The following is a 24,959-nucleotide window of genomic DNA, read 5'->3' as shown; positions in this document are numbered from 1 at the left end:
GGGGTCTGGGCATGGTGTGATTTCGGAGGTGCACGCCCCCCACAGATAGGAGGCGGGGTTTCTGAGCCAATAGCGTGTTTTTACTACGAAATTTAACCCCTTCGGGAGCGTCTGGAGACATTGGGTTTCATTCATTGGAGGCGAAGCTTCGGGCATGTGATCCGAGGGCAGCGAGGCAGCTGGGAGTCTGGGCTGGATGGGAATGTTATTGGGGTCAAGCAGAAAATGTTTAGGAAGGGAAAGTTTCTTTCTTCTTCTTCTCCGTTTCCCAAATTGATACTTAGGAGACCTGTTGGGTCAGACTAACACAGTGGTTCTGAATCTCTTTAAAASTACTTTAGAACAAGTAGGAAATCAATATTTACTATAATATTCTGATTATTTTTTWMYTTTTTTTTTTACATTTTCACATCACACCCACAAACTCCAACAGATGTTATTAAGGTTTAATGTTGTAGACCAACACAAAGTAGAGTGTAATTATTAAATTAGAAAGAAAATGGTTTTCTTTTTTTTTTCTTTTTTTTTTTTTTTACATTTACTTTTGGTTCAAGCAGAACAATCTTTTTGCTGAAACTATAAATGAAAATCTTATGTGGCAATTCATATTCTCACAGATTCTCAATTGGTTTTAAGTCTGGACTTTGACTGGACCATTCCAACACATGAATAGAATGAAATTTCTAGACTGGATTTGATTTAAGAGGTCCACAAATGTACAATGTTACCTTCCTAAAATAATGGTCTACATGTAATTTTTCCCAAATTTGATTTTGGCAAGACTTGTCTTTCCAAACAATATTTTAAGGGGGGGGGGGGGAAGACCGGGGTCAGTATTTTAGGACGGTGATGACATTCAACCATTTAGTATTTGTCTTTGTAAGCAATTTTTTTACTTAATTTAACCTTAATGATGCTAATTGTGCTGGTCAATTCAGTGAAACGTCCAAGCTGTATTAAAAGTTTTGCAACATACATTTTGACAGGGCAGAATATAATTTTATTAAAACTGATTTAAAAGTTTTCCAAGCTTAAAGTCAGAAAAATGAAGAGRAAGCATCCCCCGAGTTTGTAATTCAATTGTAGAAGTCGGTTTCTCACCAACGTTGATCTCAAAATCCAATATGGCTGCCTTACGTATGAAACCCAGGCAGTTAGAATCACATTACATCATTCAAAGAGACAGTACTATATAATCTTCTTCAGTAAATCTGTTGCTACTCTCATTAAAAGTACAAAAATACAGACAAAATGTAAAACCAATAGCTAGCTTGCATTGCTAGTAGCCATTAGCAACAGGTTTTCAAATAACTAGAACTCGGTTAAATTAGTTTCGATGACATTCCCAGATCAAAGTTATGACTTTAGAGGTCAATGAATCACGAGGGTCAGAGAGATTCACCTCACAGGCAAACCAACAGACACAGTTTACTCTGAGGTAACCAAACTAACAGATGATAAACCTCAGAAGAACGCTCTATGTATCAAATTAGCCGATCAAATCACCCTAATCTAGACTTATAAGGTAAATGACTTTGTCACCTTTGCAAAAGTTTGTCTGACCATCTAAAATTCCAAAAACGGTCTAGAATTTTCACATCACTGCATCATACAGTTACATATCTCWAAATTTTGTTTCCGGTTTCAAAATGATAAAAATGTTGCGAGACGCAGGGCTTCGATGTGGCACGCCCTGCTGCTGCAACCTGAGCCCTCAAGGTGAGCAAACCGTTAACAGGCAGAGTCAACGGTGTCACAACCGTTTGAGGATCTCAACCGCTCCATTGTTGGCCCAACGGGTTTTTTASTGACTGCCAACTGTGAGCGTCAAATCAGGTTCTGCCAGGTCGAAATGTGTGTTTCCTCCGGCGCTYCCAAAGCGGGAATTTCGGTTTTTACATCACAGTTAGTTGGAAAAAGCAAAACTGTGATGTTAACCCCATAATCAAAGACAATGTGAAGTTATTCATTGACTTATAAGATGTTGGCAGCCAAAAAAGCAAAAGCAAAAACTCTTTGATTCAGTAGCTGTTTTTGCAGAAATTCAATGAAGATCATCAACGAAGTCTTACTAAGAATTTTAGGTCTAGTTTTTGGTGCAAGTATCTTTGCAAACTTTAAATAAGACAAAACTAACTTATAAGTACATTTTCAAGACATAGGAGGTTGTTTTAAGTCACTCATTTCTTACATTTGGGGGGAAAGTACTTATTCCATYGGTAGATTATTCCACTTATAACATTGGAAAATTGTTTTAAGTAAAATAATCTTCCTATGGAGCTAGTACTTTTTAATCAATATTAAGGAATTGACTTAAATCAAGCTCTAAGCTCCTGTGTCTTGCAGAAAAGTTACTTTTAAGTATGTTTTGTCTTATTTCAAGTGTACTAAGATATTTGCATGTGGAGCTATAAAAACTTTACTTGGTAAGATTTTGAGTTTTTTGTAATGAATTGGTTTAATTCACTTTTCTAGAAAATAAGCAAAAGTATCACATGAGAAGTGACAAAAATAACGAGCAATTACAGAAAGYGCAGGGAGAAAAGTACAAATTCATTACACAGAAGCGACGGCGGGKTGTGTACTGAAAGTGTCTGAGTTTGGGCCGATAAACTGGGGTTCTGCTTGCAGAGTTGAGGTTCCTTTAAACGGCCTCAGACATTCTGCAGACCCGGCTCTGTGTTTGTTCAAGTGCTGAGGCATGTGCTCCGAGACGCCGAAGAAGGAGAGAGGCGTGTGGGTGTGTGAGGGGAGGAAAAATTCCCAGCAAGATTCTTTTTTTTTTCCCCAGGAAAGTTGAGCCTGTCAGTTGAAGTGTGGTATCACTCAATGCAGTTATAATTATGGCATTAGAATTCATTTATGGTTTTTAATGATGCAATCTGATCATTTGGAGAGGAATGGCTTTTAGAAGCAAAAATCAAACAAGTTGGAAATTATTATGAATTTTTCCTTTCCCCCCCCACACATGGTCAAAATTATAAGTTATAAAAATAAGTACAGTGGTTCTCAAAAGAGGACACACCCCAAACTGTCTAGTATTTAGGTTTTAAAAATGAGACCATCATAAATCACGTTTGAACATTTTCCTTATGCAATGGGACAGACGGTCATGTTCACCGGAAAATATCAGACTTCAGCTCACAGAGACTGCAGAGAATCTGGTTAATGTGAAGTTCAGATGATTTATCCAATTACATTAAGGTATTATTCGCGTAATAGTAGCTTCGTTTCCATTACAAATGAGCACAAAACTTTGTTGACATTAGCAGAATATTGACACACAAAAAAATGCAAATGCGGTGTTTCCGTTAAATAAGAAGCAAAAAAAAAAAAAAAACGTAAGTTATTAAACATGTAGCACCATCCTCCTTCTACAACTTCCTGTCGTYGTCTTCTTCGTAGTTTGTGCCAGTGACAACATCCGGTTGTTGATCATGGGATTGTTGTGACGCGAAAAGTGCTTCAAATAAGCCAATTTCAACATGGCAACCCCCCCCACCAAAACAAAAAAAAAAAAACCTTTCACCTTAAGAGTCCAAACTTTTCATCGAAAAGAAAGTTATTTTTTTAAACTGTGGTGTGTCCATTAAGTGAATTTATTTTCAAAATGTCAAATTTCGCAAWTATAGTCAATGGAAACGCAGAGAGTACTAAAATATTTTCATAAATCTGTTAGGAAAATGGAACTAAAACTGGTCGGAGGAGCAGTCAACAGCATTTTCACAGGAGCTCCAGCAGTTTTGTTCTTTGCGTGACAGAAATCACCTGGAGTCCGCAGGTCTCRGTTGAGAACTGGGGAGTCCTTTCAACACAAAGTAACCGAGCCTGCTGTTCAAAGTGAAGAATGAGGATGCTATCGCATGCTCTCATGGGGCCCCCTAGCGGACAGATGGAGTCAATGCAGGGAGAAGTCTGTACCAAAAACCAGACTGAAGCTCAGAGATCAGGCCTTTTCTACTATAACTATAAAGCAAAATGTTAAAACTTTTCAAACTCGGAAATTTCCACGTTTCTTCCAGAAAATTCAGTTTTTTTTGTTGTTTTTTTTCTACCTGCAATGGCCCTGATAGGCTGTTGTACATATTTGATATAAAGTATTTTTACAACAGTTGAAGGTAATGGTTACTTTATTGTGCTCTAAAATGGGACCATGACTGGAAAACACAAAACACTGCCTTTTAAAAATGCTGTTAGATTGCAGTCTTTATTTTTAATAATGATTTTATTTTAATATTGGTCTTGGCTTGTTCTTCGTCTGCCCCCTAACATATGCTTCATAAATAAAAGAAATGTGGTTCATCCACTAATGCTCTCCAACAATCTTTAAATTACATCCGGTGACTTCTGAAGRCGACAGAGTGACGCAACAGATCAGGCGTATTAATGGATGAGTTGAGATGTCTTTATTGTACTTTATGGAATCCAGTGACAGTGACACGAGAAAAAGGTCCTGCCCCCCCTCCCCCCTCCCCTTTACTAAACGTGACCTGAGAGGGAGGAGGCGGCGGTGGGACGTACCGCGTTCCCGTCCTCGTCATTAAATTAAACACAGCGAAGACACATCCAGGCGCATTTCCACAAACATGCATCCAAAAGGGACTTCAAGGAATGCAGTACACTTTGTCTCAACGAAGAAGACGACAAAAAAACGTATGTCAATATGAATTATAATTAAAATAACAATGAAAAAAGAATCAACAACAAAACCACAGCTGCTTTGTTTGCCCGCGATCTGTCCATGATGACTCAGGCTCTGTCAAGGTTCCACTTACAGGAAAAAAAAAAAAAAAAAAAAAAAAAAAAAGACACTACCGTTCATTATGGGATATGGTTTAAATATGAAATAGATGGTCCATAGCGTTCATATTTTTTTTAATTAATGGTATACTTAAATGCTGACTGTGACACTAAAAATCAGCTCGTCTAGGTAAAACTAGGCCTCTCCTCTGGCCGCCTCCCTGCTGCGTCTAGTGAAATATAAAGTCAAGTGTAGCGACGGGATTCGCTTCAGTCGTCCTCACTGCCACTGGCTGAGCGCTCCTGMGGAGAGAAACAAGATATTTACTGCTTTCCATACAAAACAAAGTGAACACACAGATTTATGTTACACTGTAAACAAATAAGAAATGTTCAACATGAGCCCAGGCTTTTCCTCACTCACATTCCTACAGTTCTCTGACTTTAAGATGGAAATATGACGACTTCCTGCACATTTACAGCAGATATTTGAACAGGGAAGAAAGGAAGAAAAAATGAAAAGGCAAAAGAAATTCAGAGTGAAAGGCAAAAAGAAAGGAAGAAAGAAAGAAAGAAAGAAAGAAAGAAAGAAAGAAAGAAAGAAAGAAAGAAAGAAAGAGAGGGAGGGAGAAAGAAAGGAATAAAGAAAGAAAAAAAGAAAATAAACGAAAGGCCTAAGGGCAGAAAGAAAAAACAACGCAAAAAGACATAAGACAAAGACAGAGGACAAAGAGAGGGAAAAGAAAGGAATATATATATAGAAGAAAGAAAGACAGAAAAGAAAAAGGAAGAAAAAAGGAAAAAGAAAAGAGAAACAAAAAGAAAGTAAGAACAAAAAAGAAAAGGCAGAAAGAAAGAAAGCAAAAGAAAGACGAGTGGACGAATGAAGGACAGATAAGAAGGATTGAAGGATACAAGAAAAAAGTGCAGAAAGGAATAAAAAATGGAAGAAAGGAAGCAAAAATATGAGGAGTAAAAGAAAAAAATATGGAGGAAGGAAAAGAAGGACATCAACTCCGGGAATAGTTTCCTGTCCTCCATTTTCTTTTCCCTCTCTTATCCCGATCAGGTTAACCCGGTCTCCAGCGTCTCCCTCACCTCCTCCTGCTCGTCCTCACTGTCGTCGTCGCTGACAACGGGTTTGGCCCTGGAGCCGCGGCCCCTCCGCCTCTGACCTTTGCCCCCTCGGTCGCCCTTCTCCTTCCGGCTCAGCTTGATCTTCACCTTCACCGATCGAGCTGACGGGGAGAAAACACAAAGACGTGAAGAAAAACAACAAATCTGTGCTTTACATCCGCTCTCTCTCTCTCTCTCTCATCCTCACATTCAGACTCGGAGCCTTCATCCATCTCCTCCTCCTCCTCCTCGCTCTCCTCTCCCTCGCTTTCGTCGTCTTTCTCGATCTTCTGCCTCACGCTGGTGAAGACGGACTGGAGTACGATGGAGTCCTCGTAGATCTGGAAGAGTCACCGTTGACGCTTTTAAATCGGGACGGGAAAACGAGCCGGACGGGTTTGCTGCGGATCTCACCAGAGAGCCCTCCAAGTTAAAGGTCTGGGCGTTCTGACACAGCAGCATCACGTCCTTCTCCAGGTCGTTGAGGTTGCGGTACTTGTGGCTGCGGATCCGCTCCTGAAAGCAGCAGGGAGGAGCGGAGAGAGTGAATGGGAAGAGGAGCGAAGAGGAGCGAAGAGGAGCGAAGAGCGAAGCCGTTCCGTGTTTCTTCCTCACCTTGATCTTCTTGAAGTCCACCGGCTTGCGGATCAGCTCGTAGTACTCCGGCAGCTCCTTGCGAGACGGCAGCTGGATGAAGACTTCGCTCAGCTGGCGGCCGTTGCTGTGGAGAGAAAACCAGAGCTTCAGCCTCAAGCGTGGAAAACGACTGGTCTGCCTCGGTCGAGACCAAAACAAGAGAGAAAACATGTTGGCAAGAAAAAAACAAAAAATGACAAAATGTTGGGTGGCGAAGGCTGTCGGCCATGTTACCTGTGGACTGTGTTGTAATTTACTTTCTTAATTGTTGTTCTAGGGAAATTTGTAGACCAGAAACCTGAATAACTGGAGATTGGAAACGGTCACAAACACCTCGGTTCTGACTGGACCTATCGCGATAAATTCTGTCCCAGAAGTTATCGCGATAACCGATGATATTGTTGATTTGAGACCATTTTCAGGGACTATATTGATAATTACATAATAATACAACAACACATTCTCAGACATCAATGAACTTCAAATTGTAATGAATATTTAACACTAGAACTGGAAGAAATTTTAAATAGAAATAAAACTGAAACAACAAATAAAATGAATCATATAATGTCTAAGCAAATGGAAATTATTGAGCTTCTTTTAATTTTTTTGCAGCAGTTCTAGTTCTGAGCTCCAGATACTTCAACGCGTGAACGTTGGTAACAACCACGAGGTTTCCTCCGACTCGGTGGCATTCCGCTGGTCTTACCCGTCCTTGTATTTGACGACGGCGTCGACGATCTTCTTCATCTTCTTGGTGAGGGTCGGCGGGTTGGGGGAGAGCTTCTCCGCCGGCGGCCGGCCGCGTTTCTTGGCCTTCTTCCCGCTGTCGTCCTTGTCCCGGCCGCGGTGGCTGGAGCTGGGCGTGGCTGGGCTGCCGTCGTGGTCGCGCTCTCTCTTGCGTTTCCTGGTCGTCTTTTTGTGCCGCACCTCCTCCTCTATGTCCTCCAGGTTTCCTTCTTCTATGGCCTAAAGAAGGACCAGGGCGGTGAGTCAGAAGGTCGTCTCCACACCTGGTCTGAACCCTCGGAGGTTTTCCCTGCTCTGTCCCACCTTGAGCCACTGCTTCTCGGTCAGCGAGTCGCTGTAGTCCACCTCCTTGCGCTGACGGGAGCCGCGGCCGAACATCTTCTCCTCCTCCTCCTCGCAGGTCAGCCTCTCCACCTCGGCGTCGTCCTTCAGTATCCAGCCTGGCATGTCGTCCTCCTCCATCAGGCGCGGCTTCCTCTTGGGGTTGCGGGCGTCCTCGCGGCGCCTGTCCAGGTCCATTCGCTGCAACCCAAACGGGGCAGATTAGAATCCAGCTCCGCAAATATCAGTGACTAATCTGTGAAAAAAAAGAAACTAAACTTACCATGAAAAGCTCAAACTCTTCTTCACTTCTTGCAATCATCTGATTGACGGTCTCATCGTCTGGCACCTCGTCCTCCTCCTGCAAGGAAAAGGATTTTTCTTTCATTTCTTGCTCAGGGTTGCTGCACGTTTCACCAACTCAAACTTAAGGATCTTTAAGACGTTAATCACAACCGTTATGAATGAAACGCAAGACCTGCATCACAACAGAGATGTGTGATGAAGACCAAGGTGTTTTGCTGAAAATGCATAGAATCATATGGAACGGCAACAGAAGGGAGCAGCAAACTGATAATGGATTTACTCATCACACAAAAATGTTAGCTAGCTAGTTAGCAAGGATGTATTAGCAGCTAGTTAGCTGTGTTTAGTTTCACACTGAGTGATGGTGACTTGTTTGTTACTCCATGTGTGTCGAATCCAACACACACGACTGACAAAAAAAAGCTAGCTGGCAACTGACCAGCTAACTGGAAGCTAATTAATGCTAAGTTCAACTGGCTCGAGCCACAGAATGGACAGAAGATGTCTGCACACAACTCAAATGTTTTCCTGACAGAAAAGTCCAGTCAGAAAAATAAACTGCATGTGAGTAAATAGTCCTGCCAGGAAAAAATTTAAGACCTGTGATGAGCAAATTTAAGGAAAACTTGTATCTTTTTAGGTGGATTTAAGAGATTTTAAGGCCTTGATTTTAACAATGTAAATTTAAGACTTTTCACACCTTTAACTTCAGATTAAGCCTGTCGCAATAAGCAATTTATCCACTAATTGCTTGCTAAATTAAATGTAAGATCACATCATAATATATTTTCAATTAAAATATTTCTTGCAGAGATGTTATAATCCATTTTATTTCTGGTTTCAGTTGCATTTGACTTTTATTTTCATTTTATTTATTGATTTTAGATATTTAAAATATCTTACAATTTCAGAATTAAGTGTTCGATACACAAAGTTAAAGCATAATAGCCTGAGATTTGACATCTGGCAAAATGTATTATTGCATCAGGCCTCCTTTAGATGGATGCATGACTGTCAGACTTATTAAGTATGAACAGGCGCCTCGCGGTAAGACCAGCTCCTGACCTCGTCCTGCTCCTCGTGCTCCAGGATGGCCTGCAGGAAAGCCCGCCGCTCGCAGCCCGAGGACTTCTGGTCGAACATGCCGGCCTGGATGACCTTCTGGTCCACGTTCAGCTTGTACTTGGCCGCCGCCAGGATCTTCTCCTCCACACTGTTGACAGTGCAGAGGCGGAGCACGCGCACCTCGTTTTGCTGCCCGATGCGGTGCGCTCTGTCTTGAGCCTGAAGGTCCTGTGACGAAAGAGCAAAGAAGAACATCGGTTCAGACACGAGAAAAAACTTGGAAGTCAGAACAAGACAGATTTAAAACGGAGCCTTGGATTAGCAGTGTTAGCTAACAACAGATTGTGTCATCCTGGACTTGTTGCCATCAAATGTCATCTCTGCTGCCTGAATATATTGAGCTTGTCATGCAGAGGCCTCTCATAAAAAAACCCTCTTGGTTATTATTATTATTACACCAGAGCTGTGTAATTTTATCAATTCTACAATATTTCTTGATTTTTTTCCTCAGAAAGTATCAATTTTTCATGTGTGAGTATCGATACATTAAAGCCTACTTTGAGTTTTATGTCAAATCTACATGAATTAAATGACGGCTATCACACATGAGATTTTTTACCCAGTTGCACATGTACATTAAAAAAATCACGTGGAACAACCAGTAACAATTAATTAAATAAAGAAATAGATAAATTACATTATCTAATATAAATGAATAAGACAAAAAAGTTTCCTTTTGCATAACCAAACACACAAAGCAATTGACATTTAAACAAAGCAAATGTAGAACAAAAACAACATTTATTACACCAGTATTGCCCCATCAGTTCAATTAATTCAATCAAACTCTATGGATCAGTCACAAAATGTCACCAAAATCACTCTGTCCCTCTAAAATCTCTCTGAAAATCTTAATGTATTGAATCATATCAAATCGTATTGTTTGCTGAATACAGTGATACATATCGTATTGTGAGCAGAATATTATCGTGAGATCAGTGTATCGCCTTGTATTGCACCATCTTCTCCAGCGGTTTTTACTGTTGCCCAACAGAATGATTGGTTTAGACCACTTCCTGTGATCCTGGGCTTCACCTGGTGAGGGTTCCAGTCGCTGTCGAAGATGATGACGGTGTCGGCAGACTGCAGGTTCAGCCCCAGGCCTCCTGCCCTGGTGCTCAGCAGGAACACAAAGTACTCCGAGGCCGGGTCGTTGAAGGTTTTCAGCAACATGCCGCGGTCTTCTGCTTTGGTGGTTCCTGAGGGGCCAGAAATAAAAACATGTTGKWGSWAAAAAAAAAAAAAAAAAAAAAAAAAAAACAMAMRAWAGATATCCAAATTCCAACAGAGGGCTGATGAAGGAACATCGCTCTGAACATTTTCAGGTATTTCTCATACCTTTTTATCACTTCTGCTTTACTCTTTTTTTTATTGTGTTTTATCTAATGATTTTCACACTAATCCGGTAAGGATAGCAGAGAAAAGTGGCTTCGCTCCACATTACATTTATTTTATTTATTTATTTATTACATTTTCTCGGAATAAATCTAAAGATAGTACGGTTAATTTACTAGAGTGATTAACGGTAAAAATAATACCATATGCACTCATTAAAAAGTGACAGATTTAGTTCAGATTTTAATTTTATTTTAAAGGATTTGAATTCAGAAATTTTGACCAACTGAAAATTATTTGCATACAGTATTTTCTCTACAGCATATCCACCCAATACTAGGTCAGGCCTCCGTTTGAATTAAGATAATAATAAAAATAAAATTAATAATAATAACACTTTCTTTTGTTCAAAGCATAGCACAGAACAATTAAAAAAAAACATTTATTGCACTAATGTGGTGCAGCACTTCTTGGGTGTTACGGACTCTCACCTTAGCTTTCTGCCACATTTTTTCTTCCACTCGACTTTCTATCAATTTACACTGGATGCAGAACGTTTTAACCAGCAATGACCTTCCAGTTTCCCAATGATCATGCATTTCATAACATAACCTATATTTAGTTTTAAAATTATCTTAATTCAAATTAATAGTGGGTCAATACATATCTGAGGAACTGAATTTTGATTTTCAACACCTGTAAGGCATGTTCACTCAAATTAATGTTCAAACTGTATTGATCTGCATTTAATAAATCTTTGTATAATGATTTTTTTTTATTGAATTTCTAGAAACAAAAACAAACCTTTTGATGTCTCAAGGTTTATTTTTGCACACAAAGTAACTTTTTTTTATTTTCATACCATCCAAACGCAGGTATTTGAAGTTGCGGTAAGCGAAGTAGTCCTCCATGATGGTCATGAGCGTCGTCATCTGGCAGAAAAGCAGCACTTTGTGTTTGGTGGCTCTCAGCTTGGGCAGGATGCGATCCAGCAGCTCGAACTTTCCCGAGGCACGGTACAGATCAGGGCTAACAAAAACAACAAAAACAAAAAAAAACCAGTCAGTCGTCATATATGCATACACATTCAAGCGCAAGGAATGAGAGTTTAGTTGAAAGTACCCAGTCACGATTCCTCCGGAGAAGCCTAGATGCTCGGAAAAGGACTCCTACGAATAAAATGTAAACTTTAGTATTCCAGAAACGTCGGTACGTTTACAGAACGTCACCGTTTCTGCAGCTTCGTGCCTCGATGTGCTGGAACATGTAGGGGTGGTTGCAAATCTTCCTCAGCTGCATGATGGTGTTCATCAGCGTCTTCGTCCCGCCTTTACCCTGAAAACATAAAAGAACTTTATGCAGAACCAACTAAACAAACTAAAGTTGAAGCATTTTTAAGGATTTTCCTGTATTTATTTATTTATTTTTTTTTACAAAACGACAGTGTTACCTTCTTGTCTTTTTCCGAGCCGTCGGTCAGCAGAACGCCTTTGGCCTGCATGTGGCGGTACAGAACCCTCTGCAGGGCCGACATGTCACACTTGATCACGTACTCCACCTGCGGCGACCGGTGAGGGGAGATTAAAAAAAACAAAAGGCATGTTAGAACATAAAAAAACCCAGGTTTTCTATGCGTTCTTCATGTTTCCATGGTTACCTTCTCTGGAAGCTGGGCCTCCACCTCTTTCTTAAGCCGGCGCAGCAGGAACGGGCGGAGCACCTTGTGCAGACGTCGGATGATCAGGATGGTCTCCTCTTCGTTCAGGTCCACCTTTGTGGTCAAATAACATTTATTAGCTTTTTATACGTTCTGCTAATCTGGAGCAAAAGTCCAAAACGCAGAGTTCCTTTGAACCAAAGCTAAAAACCAAATGTGTGACCGTTTGATTAATTGGTCCTCATCCTGAGTGGGTTAGCATTTATGCTAAATGAATGCAATAACTATTGAATAGAGACTAAAACACATTAAAAGTTGATGTTTCTTCATATATTTTGTAGAACAGTCAGTGCGTTATCAAAGGGGGCCCCCAGCCTGAGTCTGATGCCGTCGGGGGGCCACAGCCTGTTAAAGTTTGGTAAACCTGACTGACCTTTTCCCCGGTCATGGCGAACGGAGCGTTGAACCACTGCTCGAAGGTGCTGCAGCTCTTGAAGATGGTGGGCAGCAGGAAGTTGAGCAGGGCCCAGAGCTCAGGCAGCTTGTTCTGCAGCGGCGTCCCCGTCAGCAGGACGCGCCGCGGCGCCAGGTAGTGCGTGTTCAGGACCTGCGTCAGCTTGCAGTGGTGGTTCTTCATGCGGTGGCCCTCGTCCACAATCATGTACTTCCAGCGGATCTGCGGGGGAACGATGATGTCAGAGCAGAGCGGACCTTTCACATTAGATTTGTGAAAGGTCACAAATCTAATGTGACCTTTAGATTTCAACATTATGAATCTGCACAAAGTGCTGCAAGTGTGAAGATCCACATTTACTGGCTCTGGACTCAAAATCATTATTATTATTAAAAAAATCTGTTTCAAGGTTTCAATTTTTTTTTTGTATGTTTGTCTTTTTATAAGTTGGTGTTAAGGTATTAATCGGCCAGTTTTCCAATAACACATAAATATCAGGTGATATTTTCAGATTTCCTGTCAACTTTAAACAACGTTTAACTCAGAAACACTGCGAGCCGCTCGATGGCAGCCCTAGCGCTCCTACTGATGAGCTTAGCATCGGTAGGACGCAGACACCCTCTAACTGCTTTAGGAGGGACAGGTTAGCTGATTGCAGTCTGGTTTGTTTTCTCCAAATACTTCAGAGAACCTGACGACTAACGAACATACAACCAGAGATACAACAGTGATAAAGGTCATGTGCTTAAACAGCTTTATCAAAGTACAGATGTAGGTGTAATTGAGGTCTGTATTATTAATTTATGTTTACAGGCGGTCCTCCAACCAATCAGATTGAGCTCTGGCTACTTTATGTAGTAAAATGGACAAAACTGTCAGTTTGCAGACGGGACAAACTAGTAGAGACACAAACTAAAAGACTTTCAGCCAGAGCTGCTTCTACCTGCTATTAGAGACAGGATACAAATACTATTCACACTTTTTAAATGCTTCCTTGTAAGAAAAAAAAAAAATCTAGAAAACCAAACACTGCCTTACATTATCCTACTGAATAACTTTGTGTAAAGAAACAGATTGCTGTTACCTTGGCTAAGATCTGCTTGTCTTTGATGATGTACTCGTACGTGGTGAGAAGCACGTTGAACTTCCCGCTCCGCAGGATGGGAACAAACGAGCGGCGAGCCTGTGGGGAGCCCTGGAAGGGACCCGAACGCGTTCAGGAAACGGAACTAGAACCGTTCACGAGGCAGAGGAAGCGGTAACCGAGCAACGCCTTACCTTGTAGGAGACTTTCACTACAGACGGGGCCCATTTGTCAAACTCGTACACCCAGTTCGATAAAGTCCTGAAACAGAAGAGATTGCTTTGTGTCGGGAAGAGAAACCCGGACAGCCGTCGCCGGTGAAACGTTAATCTGGTCATGCCGAGACTTACGAGAGCGGTACGATGATGAGGAAGGGCCCGTTGATGCGCTTGAGCTCCATGAGGTACGTGATGAGGGCAATGGTCTGGATGGTCTTCCCCAGGCCCATCTCGTCGGCCAGGATGCCGTTCAGGTTGTTGTTGTAAAGCGACACCAGCCACTCCAGACCTTTAATCTGACGGTCGGCACAGTTAGCTCCGCCCCTCCAATTTTTGTTTTGTTTGTTTTTAAATCAGCCGCGTCGCGGTCGGCGATGGGCGCTCTACCTGGTACTGCTTGAGCATCCCGTTGACCATCAGAGAGGACTGCTTGTCCACTTTCTCAGTGACAGCGTGCGCCACGGCGTAGTACGACTGTAGGCCTCGGTTGAAGCTGGCGCTGCCGTATTCGTCGTCGACGTCCTGCTTGGCGTGCCTGGGAGTGAAAAGAGCAACTCGAGTGAAAAGCGAGTCGTCGACTCGCCAGAGGAGGCGGAGCTAAGCGTTAGTTACTCGATGATGTGCTGGACGTCCACTTCCGAAACGTCTTCGCTGTCGGGGTCTGGAATCTTCTTCTTCTCCTCGGTTGGAGCCGTCGTGGGCTGAGAATGGTCCTCCGCGTCGTCCTGGCAACAAGTTTTTTTTTTTTTTAAAGTGAGCGCCAGGAGCGAACACCTCTTACTGTGTTTTATTTGGAGGCAGAGGGTACTACCTCATCTTCCTCGTCTTCATCTTCTGAACCACTATCTTCGCTGTCTGAACGCGGCGCCACTTCGTAGCTGCATGGAAAACGCAACGTTCCGTTATTAAAACGAACGCAAACGCAAACTGATCTGATAAGAACCGATAAGCCAATCAATCAGCCAGTATTTCCTCAGCTGGTCACTGAATATGTCCAAACTGAAAACCCTTCGGCCAGTTTTGGAGCCTACAAACATTTGTTACGTAGGCAGATTACAATAAATTTTTGTAAACAACATCAGATTCAAAAATATTTAGTAGAAATGCACCAAACCAATTCCAATTTCTGATTTTCATTTATCATGGTGTGTCATACACCTTGGAAAGAAAACTGAAATAAGACGTAATCATAAAACGTTTGCCTTTTTTTCTTTTTATGGAAAGAAAGCGCGCCATGATAATTACCCAGGATTCATTTCCAACCAGGCTTCCAACTGGCCAGCCTTGGGTGCGTCGACGCCAGTCAGGATCTTTCCGCTGTCCACGTGGATGACCTTCACTGGCAGGTCGCTCATCTGACTGGTTTCGTCTAGAGGCTGGTACAAGAGAGAAGAATCAAAACGCTGAGCTGGTAAAGGAGACGGTGGCCCAAAGGGAGCAAACAAAGATTTTCCTCTAAGCTCTCACCTCTCCATCAGGTCCCATAGCAGGCGCACCGCCTTCAACGGCGTCTGGCTTCTTAAAACAAACGCAGAGTCATCGTGAGAAACACCATCACAACCTCAAGTTCAGACATTACCAGAGGCGACATTGACCTTCTTTTTCTTCTTCTTCTTCTTCTCCTTCAGCGCTTGTGCCGCCTTGTGGGCGCGCACCAACTCAGTGAGGTTGGCCACGTATTCGTCGGTCTGCTGCAGCAGGTAGGCCAGGCGTTTGTCTTTCTTCTGGTCGATGAGCTTCCGGTAGCCCTCCTCATCCTCAGCCTGGGGGAATGTTCAGAGGGAGCTCAACCCGGACTTATCGGACCATCAGGTGTTTGGATTTTTAAAAAAAAGTCTCACCATCAGCCTCCGCATTCTCTCCTTTTCAATGCGCTCGTTCTCCTTCTTCTGCTCACGCTCGGTGTTGGCGTGATAGGTAGCCACAGCCTTGGTGGCCTTCTGGATCTTTGCTGTGATGGAGCGGTGGTATTCTTTAAAGTCCTTGGCATGCTGCAGGATGCTGTTGAGGTATTCCTGTCAGAAGAAAGGCACAAACCAATCCTATGGTTCATACAGATTCATCATGATCGCCATCAGACTTAAAATCCCAGAGTTCTCGTGTTTTTGATAGCTAGCTGGCCAGATACATAGCTAGTAGGCTAACCAATTAGATAGCTAGTGTGCTAGCCATAGTTAGCTAGTATGCTAGCCAGATATTTAGCTAGTATGCTAGCCAGATATTTAACTAGTATGCTAGCCAGATAGTTAGCCAGTATGCTAGGCAGATAGTTAGCCAGTATGCTAGGCAGATAGTTAGCCAGTATGCTAGGCAGATAGTTAGCCAGTATGCTAGGCAGATAATTAGCCAGTATGCTAGGCAGATAGTTAGCATCTAAACATGCACCAGCTCCAGCATTAACTGATGAAAGCTTCTCTACCTGGTGTTTCTGGCGACGTTTTCGTTCTTGTTCGATCTTCTGCTGTTTCTCCAGTTTCTCTGTGATCCGGGCCTCTCGTAGAGACTGACGCTTGCTGCGCTTGTAGGCTTTGGCGTTCAGGGCAGTTTCCAAAGCTGTGTCCCGACGCATGCAAGCAACTACCTCTTGACGCAGCTGTAGGCAAAAAAAATCCCCCAAATAAATAAAAAATTAAATAACTTGCTAGAAACTAATCATGATGGTAAAGCCAGTATTGTAATGGTGTACCTGTCTCTGGAATGTAAGCAGCCTCAGAGCCTTGAGCTCGATGGTGGCCTTGGTCCTGAGATCACCGGCAAGTGAACCAGGCAGATGTTCCAGCTCCTGGATGCGGTGAACAATACGAGCTTGAAGCCTGAAACGAAGAAGCACCAGCTAATTTTTTACATTTTTGGTACAACAATGAAGGCCCAAACTTTCTGCAGCATTGGATAAGTCTCTAAATTTAAGACTTTTAGAACCATCCATGATTTGGACAGTAATCCTGGACGATCCTACATTTACTAAACTTTATTGTGTTTCTTGTTCTGCATATTCCCGCTGTGCAGCTGTTATCACCTTCTCTACAGCGACACCTTGTGGTCGGCATGAGTTGCAGGTGTAAACCAACGCACAAAAACACATAGCTGTTCTTTTTAGCTCCTTACTTTTTGTTCAAAGAAGACTCGAGCACAACTTCATTCACAAAACTTCTGCCTAAATCTGTTGGAACAAAATTACATTTTACATACAAGCAAAGCTTAAAGAACTGTTAAATGTGACGTGTTGGATCTGGAAAATCAGTGAAGAGTTTTTTAAAGTGTTTTAAGTGTCTCTGCTTTGTTTTGTGGCGAGTTCTGTTGCTGTACGTCGTTCTTAGAACGGCTCAAAATAATCTGCATGACATGCAGTCGTACAGCATAACTAACATGCCGACGCAGAAGGTGTTACTGTGTAGTCCGTTTGCTTAGAGACGATCCAGTTCGCTCCTAATAGGAATATCCATTGATAGCAGAAATGCTTGGAAAAAAAAGGCACTTTTTTCCTAAGTGCCTTTTTCCCCATCAATTTTTTTCAAACATCTTATATGCATTTTTTACTTTTTAAATATTTTTTTATTTCAACTTTTATTTTTAAAATCATTTTCCCTGGAGTTCTTCGTGTTTCTTTATATAGATTTTTATCTATTATTTTCACACATGTTCTTTTATTTTTAACGAAAAAAAAAGTCACTTCCATTCTTTTACTATTTGTTCTACTTCTTATGTCTAACTTTGCTTGCTTACTAATATAAATTTTTATTTCCATTTATTTTTTATACACATTTTTCTTTTTTTTAATCAAATTTTGTATTTAATTTTTTCACTGTCACTTTTTACATTTTACATAGTTTTTATTCTAACAAATAGTTTTAATCATTTTTATATATTTTTTTATTCATTTATCATTTTCACTGATAATTTTTTTTTTTACGTTCTATATATTTTTTCCTATTTTTTTATTTTATTCATTTGATATTTTCCCTGCCGTTCATTCTTGTGTCTTTACGCTACAGTTCTTACGGAAAAATGAGCTAAAATTGGAATCGACGAGCCAAAGCCAGGAGCCACCGCCAGGAGCCACCGCCATGAGGACGACGTGGAGCCATGCTGCTCCGTATCGGCCCCTCCGCCCTCCTCACCTGTACTCTCTCTCCTGGAGGATCTCCACCGGGTCCAGCCCGTGGGGCTTCTGGATAGGCGTGATGCGGTTCTGCTTCTGGTGCAGCATCATGGGAGGGAGCTGCGCAGGTTGCCCCGGCGACTGCGTCTGCGGGGGCATCACCGGGGAGGCAGCTGGAGGCACGGACGGCGGGGCAGGTGAGGGTCTGCCGGTGGGCTGGGGGGGAATCAACTTCTGGGGAGGGTTGGATGGGGCAGCGGCGTTCACCATTGGTCCTGGAAAGGAAGAATTGATTTTTAGTTTAGCACATGAAATGAATCGTGATCTATTTCAGATTGTAAGAGGGACATTATCGTAGTTATTTTTCACATTTTTGTGTCCACTTTCTTTTCTTAAATTTTCGCTTTCAATTATCTTTTTATAACTGAATGTAGATCCCTGAGAAGCATCGTCCTGCTTTGTCACAGAAATGCAGAGGAATTCGAAAATAATAAAAACATTAAACATTTGAGTGGGTTTACCTTCAGGCCATGATTTGGGTGGTCCGTTGGCAGGCTGGCCTTGCATAGCAGGAGGAACTCCTGCGGGTACGGGAGGCGCCATGTTGGGACCTACCATCCCTGAAATAAAAAAAAAAAAAACAATATTTACCTTCGATTTTATAAATAATCAGTAAGGATGCACTGATCCACTTTTTTTCACTTTCGATACCAATAACTGCACTTTAGCATTGGCTGATACCAACCTGATACAGAAAATCAGCTGAATTCACTTAAACCGTTTCATTTTATGTTTTTTTTTTTAACACAGACATAAATGTACTGAGTTACAAATATATTTGCTAACTCTGCACCAGCACATCACTTTAAATACACCAAAACCTTCAACAGCTTAGTCAAACATAAAAACAACTTTCATTTGTTCGGTCAGTGCAGTTAGCAGTAGAACAACCAGAGTAAAGTAAATACTCTGGTAACGAAAAAAACTGCAACAAACCTTTTTTTAAATTGTTCAGAAAGTTCAATGGGGAATTTATTCATGCGGGAATAAATGTCGATCAGACCACAAAGCATGAATATATCTGCCCTTATGAATGTGACACTTTGTCACCAATACCTGATTATAGTATTTTTTTCAATATCAGGACCGATACAGATATTGATATCGGATCGGTGCACCTAAACTAATATATCTAAAAGTAATCGTTTGGGTTCAAAGTTCCCTGTTACCAAAGAAATACCATATCTTGTGTTGGTCTTCCTTCGCTCACCATGAGGTCTGTTGTAGTTGGTCTGAGCTGGTCCCGGTCCTGGACCCGATACTGGTCCTGATCCTGGTCCTGGCCCCGGCCCAGCAGGCGGGCCGCCCCCAGGCCCGGCAGAGGGCGGCATGTTGGGCATGGGTGGCGGTGGCTGCTGCTGCTGCATCCCAGGCATGGGCCTCTTGCCCTGCACGGCCAGCTGTAGATGCTCTGGGATCGGGTGATTGCGCGCCAGCATCTTGTAAGCCATGATCTGGGCCCTGAGTTGGTGCAGCTGGTTCTGGTTGAAAGGGGTGGGTCCGCCCGCGGCGCCCGGTCCGACCCCGGGCCCTGGCCCTGGCGGCCCACCGGGACCCGGGGGCCCGGCCCGGTTGGGTTGGCCTATGCTCTGAGCGGGGTCCCCGCCGCCCTCCATGGGACTGGCGCCGGGGCCGGAGGGGGGGCCGTTGGCCGGGACGGGGCTGGGTGCGTGCTCCGAGCCGCCCAACGGAGAGGGGTATCCTAGCAACAGCGACAAGGCAGTGGAGAGACTTGAATGAGATGTCACAGAAAAAAAAACAAAGAGGAACTTTCGCTTTTGAATTTATCTGAGCTACAAAAACATTTAGTTTCTCCTTTAGGATAAATAAAACATTTTTGAGTTGAATTGTACATTTTAAAAAGGTCAAGATAACTCTAATCAGGTCCAAACTTTAAACCATTTAAAACTCTAAACTGTTATATCCTGTTTCTTTCCTCTTCAGTGTGGAAGTCCAAAAGACAAAACACCATCACACTAAAGACATATTGAACTTGTTCACATTTCATCACAGCCACAATTTCAATGTCACTTATTGGGATTTTATGTTTCGGATCATCACATTGTAAATTATCCTTATGAAACCATTAAAATTAGTGGAGGGACTGTATTAAACTTTTTATCGAGTTAATTGCAGGGAATCCAATTAAAATAAGCAACATTCTTAATTGAAAGACTATTTTTGCTGCTAAATTATTGGATAAATAGGCAAATGAGCTCAACAACAAAGATATTTAATGTTTTTCATGTATTATTTAGGTTATTCAGCGGCTTTCAGGTGTTTCAGGAAACCCCTGATCATTCATGGACTTTCTTTAGAAATGTGGACTATGGATGTTGACATTAGCATTGGTGATGTTTGTGCTGAAGCTACATGTTTAGCATTAAAATGCTACTTTAAGTTAGTCTGACTCCTTTTGACACAACTTGAACACAACAATGGTCTTTTTTCAGCGTCTAATCAAATCCGTTTTCAAAGCAGAAATGAACCTCCAGTGAGCTAAGAAAAGCAGCTTTGTTGTCTGTCGTTGTTAGCGGATGTCGCTTGTGCGTCAGATATACGCGAGTACCAGAAACACGGAAATGCAAAGGTTCCGCCTGACAGGAAGCTTTGCATCGACACAATAAACATGATTCTAAATGGCCTGGTGCTCAGTACTATAAAATATTAAAAACCATAAAAGAAAACACATAAACAATACAAAAAATGAAATAGAAACGATGCTAAATGGAATTTTAGTAGCTCATGGCAACAGGAACAAAAGTTGTTTTATAACGCTTAGTTTTTCAGATTTTTCCTAGAAGTTCACAAGAATTTTCCACAATTATCACAGAAAATCCCAATAAAACACATGAAGGATTTGTGGCTGTGCCAAGATAAACTCAGGGGCTGTGAATACTTTAGCAAGGTGCTGTCGATGCACCTGTGCTTGTTGTTTCCTGAAAGCTAAAGCCCATTAAACACTCCTTCTCTCTGCCAAATCCACACCAGCAGAGGAGGAGAAACAGGTCGGATGGGTTCTCTCACACACACACGCACACGCACACGCACACACACACACACACACACACACACACACACACACACACACACACACACACACACTCTAAAGCGCCGGTTTCTCTTTGATACAGGTTGGCAGGATGAAGAGCAGATATTGTTTCGTACTCCCGCCAATGTAAAAATCAAACCACACAATGATCTGAACTAGAAACTTGGGAGTGGAAAAAATTAACATTTGAAACCGTGATCGTGTTTACTTGCACACACACACACATATATATATAGATAGCTAATGAGAAGCTAATAGAGAGAGAGGAGTTACCCTGGGAATGTTGGTCCATTGGGCTGGGGGGCGGTCCCATGCCACTGTGTCCGCCAGGCCTCATGCCCATACCCTTCATCTGACCATAGCGAGGGTCATCAGGCATCCCCTTATCGTGCATGGGGTCTATTGGCTGTTCCAGATGTTCAGACATAAAGACGGAAATTATCAACTGAGTATTTGAATATTTATCACATGTTTAGCATGATTAATAAGATAGAAGTGTGTTTTAAAAAACACTAGGATAAGAAAAAACAATTGTAACAAAATAAATAAATAAATCAATCATTTATACTTTGTGCATCTGGTGCATGTTGTCCTGAGGATATCCTGAGGGTCCCTGTGGGGGGTGGGGGTGGCCGGAGCCGGGCGGCCCCGGGCTGGGCCCCATCATGCTGTGGGCCGAGCCCGGTGAGGGCCCGGGGCTGGGGCCCATCATGCCTCCTGGAGACGGTCCCGGGCCCGGGGAGGGACCGGGCCGCGGCGTCCCTCCCATCGGCGGGTCGGGCGTCGACATCTCTCAAGAGGAGCTGGAAACGCGCAGCGGAAATTTGTACCCCTAAAGAAGAAGAGAAGATTAGAGTGACTAAAAACAAAATAGGTTTATCAAGATTATTGATATAGTTGAGTGCAAAAATAACAGTTAGCACTAAGGCATCAATCTGATCTCTTACTATGTATTTTCCGGGCACATGTTGACATTTTACAAGCATAATCAAGTAGCAGATAGTGTAAAAATGTTATATATCTCAAATATGACTTGAAAGAAATTTGACTTTGTAATTTGACACTTTAAATTGGGCCCTCTGTCTCTTTAAGAAGCTCCTATTCTTTATGTAACTCCATCTCCAGAAAGTCATATCAGCATCAATCCTCTGTTAACCCTTTGACAACGTTTTTAATCAGCATTTCACTGAGAAGTAGCTCCTATAATGAGCTCACCAGATGTGCAGTTCCTCCAGGAGTTTGCCAATTGCGGCTGGCTAGTCTGAAGGAGCTCAGTCCACCCTGGTGTTTTGCACAGGTGAATGTTTGTCACGGGAGATTCAAGATTTCTCAAACATGCATTAAAGAATTAAGGAATAAACAGAAATGTTCTCTCTGAATTTATGGTAGGTATTTCTGCAGGTTCTGAAGACAACAATTGGAAAGATGGAAACAGTCAGGTGTACAAACTGGCAGATCTAAAAATTATTATTTTTTTAAATCATACAGATCGGGAATAAAATCTAAAAATGGCTCTATTTTTTCCATACTTCTCCATACCTGGAAAATGCTGTAAAAAAAAAATCCATCTTCACAGGAACCCTGTTACCAACAGGCTGATTCTTTCCTACTCAAAAGTTTCTCCAGATATGAATTTCAAAATACTTTTCGTCAAATAAGTTTTTTTTCCGGCACACTGCTAAAGAATAATCCACACATCTTTAACACTTAGCTTTAGATTTATTGTAAACGTAACTGGAGATGGTTTATATTGTTAAAAGGGCCGTGTCAGTTTCTAAACGTCTCCATAACTGTAAACTTGACATTTGTGGATAGTTGCTGGGGCAACGTAGCTGAATCTACGAGTTCAAGGTTAAAGGAAATGTGATAGAAGTTATTTAAATGTCCCTTTGTGCAACACAACAATAGGCGAACAAACTAAGGGGTCATTTTTTATTCAAATAAGCTACAAACTGACGAGTTTAAGAAATAAAGTCGAGGAAAATCCCCCCTTCTGCTGTTGCTGTGTTTACATGGACAAGTCGGTGACTGTTTTCACCCATTTAAACTGTTTCAGACATTGCTAATGTTAGCTAGGCCTAGCCGGCTTTAACAGATAAGGTTACAATGACACTATTTAAACCCTTTGTCTGAACCTCAGCATTGACTAAGTGTTCAACCAATTTATTTATAAGAACGGTACACCTAGTTCAGTCAAAAATAAGTGTTTAAATATCACAGAAGTTACAAAAACACAGCCCGACTCACAGCAATTTACCAAAAAACTCTGAAGCAACACATTAGAAGCTGCTAACATGCTAGCGAGCTAGTTCGGCTAGCCTTCCCCGGCCATGCTCTGCCAGGCCAAAAAAGTAAGAAAAACGACGGTTTTTTTGGATATATATTTGATGCGTTGCAGCGACACGTGAAAAGTTGGAGCATCACTCATTGTGGGAGCTGATTGATCCAACGCGCCTCCCGTACTCTTGGCTCACCGCTCCGTTCTTCTCCTAAACCAATTTTCATTCATTGCACTCTGCCGCGCCACTGTAATGTCGGTCAGGTTTTTTCTCTCTAGAAAACCCCCCCACTAAAGCTAAAGTATACCCAAACAAAAGCACTAAAACATAGCTAAAAGTGTCTTCATAGAGACAGAAAGACTTAAAGTACTTACACGAGAGTTTGAATGTTGATATTTGGGTTCTGACCCGCGGCAGCGTCTTTCGGTTTTCCCCCTAACCAGAAACAAAGAGCGACCTACCCGGTTGGTTTTTTTCCTACAACCCCCCCCTCCCGTCTCCGTCTCTCTGAGCATTGCTGTACGACTCAACAGCGCCCCCTGCCGCGCATGACAGGCCCTGCGCTTACGTGCCCGAAAGAACTAGAAGCCCGTGCGACGGGGGGAGGAGGGAACCCGATTACACATTAATAGGATTTAACCTCACACATTTCTTTAAAACACTAGTTTATTGTGTAATAAACTAATTCGAGCAGCGCTGGAAATTAAAACAAAGGGCCTTTTAGGTTACTGTAGCAAAAACAATTCTTACCATAACTCGTTTGATAATTAAAATCATAATAGCTTTTTTTTCTATTGGCTAAATTAGTCTTCCAGTAATTATTTTCTTTTTTAATGTTTGGAGAACGTTATATTTACACCAAAACAGATCAGTGTATAAACAGCATTAAAGACAAGAGGTAATTTGGATGTTTATAACCTATAAAGATTAAAAGTTGAATTTGTACATCTACATATATAGAACCAACTATTCCACTATTCCAAGAAACAAAACCCTATTACCTTTTTCTTGACTGAATTCCATAAAGGCTAGATTTGTGGATACCTGTAGCTCCTCTAGAGTTACCATGTTCCAAACAATTGGTTACACTGGATTTAATTTTATGTATATCAGAGCAATATATAAAAAAAGACACTTTTTTTCCCCTAATAAAATACATTAAAGTTTGTTGTAACAAAACAGAAATGTATCAGTACTATTTTTGCAAGGCGCTGCATGTTTTGTTTAAGAATCAGAATTGTAGAACCACAAGTCATTTGCTGCGGCTTGGTAAACACACCATCATGCACAAGTGACCGGGAAGACTAAAGATGTAGAGGCCAAACCAGTGTAGGACTTACACGGCCATGCTGACTATATAAAGGATTCCGTAACAGGGGAAAGGCCGGCTTACGTCCGATGTGTTGGACTTGGACCAGCAAGAGCTGCAGGCGTTGTGGTAATCTCAGGAGTCGCCTCTCTGCTTATATTTGGAGCTTCTCGCCTTGCTGAATCGAGAATTCGTACCTCAGCCTTAGTTACTATTCTGTCTCGGTTGTGCAAACCGAGCATGAGAGTTAAAAAGACATCAAAGCTGCTTTCATGGTGCTTGAGACTGCACAAAGATGGAAGTGAGAGATCAGCGAGTCTCATGTAACTGCTTTGTTGAAGACCACAAAGGAAGAAGTGAAAGGCCTAAAGGCTAAAAGTGGTTTTAATCATAGCATGCAGAGTTTGTTTTAGTTGAC

At 42.0% G+C, this 24,959-nt stretch overlaps 1 protein-coding gene across 1 annotated transcript; it reads right to left on the bottom strand.

The window, feature by feature from the left end:
• Nucleotides 1–4,381: 4,381 nt before the first annotated feature.
• smarca4a (SWI/SNF related BAF chromatin remodeling complex subunit ATPase 4a) lies at nt 4,382–23,742 on the bottom strand. Its single transcript, XM_008415429.2, has 34 exons — nt 23,607–23,742; nt 21,522–21,785; nt 21,227–21,359; nt 19,112–19,603; nt 18,363–18,461; nt 17,861–18,116; nt 16,429–16,555; nt 16,162–16,335; nt 15,584–15,757; nt 15,338–15,505; nt 15,210–15,260; nt 14,988–15,118; nt 14,554–14,620; nt 14,355–14,467; nt 14,130–14,277; nt 13,875–14,038; nt 13,719–13,785; nt 13,525–13,635; nt 12,420–12,662; nt 11,987–12,100; nt 11,780–11,887; nt 11,578–11,664; nt 11,452–11,498; nt 11,192–11,358; nt 10,030–10,193; nt 8,935–9,162; nt 7,847–7,924; nt 7,546–7,764; nt 7,202–7,461; nt 6,472–6,577; nt 6,271–6,372; nt 6,065–6,197; nt 5,839–5,978; nt 4,382–5,043 (listed from the first exon to the last, which is right to left on the bottom strand). The coding sequence occupies exons 2-34, from the start codon at nt 21,741–21,743 to the stop codon at nt 5,011–5,013; spliced, it is 4,926 nt and encodes a 1,641-aa protein (XP_008413651.1). The 5' UTR covers nt 21,744–21,785; nt 23,607–23,742; the 3' UTR covers nt 4,382–5,010.
• Between the last annotated feature and the right edge of the window lie 1,217 nt (nt 23,743–24,959).

The sequence above is a fragment of the Poecilia reticulata genome, linkage group LG8 (assembly GCF_000633615.1).
Source record: "Poecilia reticulata strain Guanapo linkage group LG8, Guppy_female_1.0+MT, whole genome shotgun sequence".
Lineage (NCBI taxonomy): Eukaryota > Metazoa > Chordata > Actinopteri > Cyprinodontiformes > Poeciliidae > Poecilia > Poecilia reticulata.
Note: the sequence above shows the minus strand (reverse complement) of the source record. Positions and strands in the feature narration are given on the sequence as shown.

Excerpts from the sequence above, each read along its gene's own strand:
- smarca4a (XM_008415429.2), bottom strand. The coding sequence starts at position 21,743 with ATGTCGACGCCCGACCCGCCGATGGGAGGGACGCCGCGGCCCGGTCCC. Across the intron at positions 15,261-15,337 it reads AGAAGAAGAAGAAAAAGAAG|AAGCCAGACGCCGTTGAAGG; the intron begins GTCAATGTCGCC and ends GTTTGTTTTAAG. Across the intron at positions 13,636-13,718 it reads TAGTGAAAGTCTCCTACAAG|GGCTCCCCACAGGCTCGCCG; the intron begins GTAAGGCGTTGC and ends GGTCCCTTCCAG.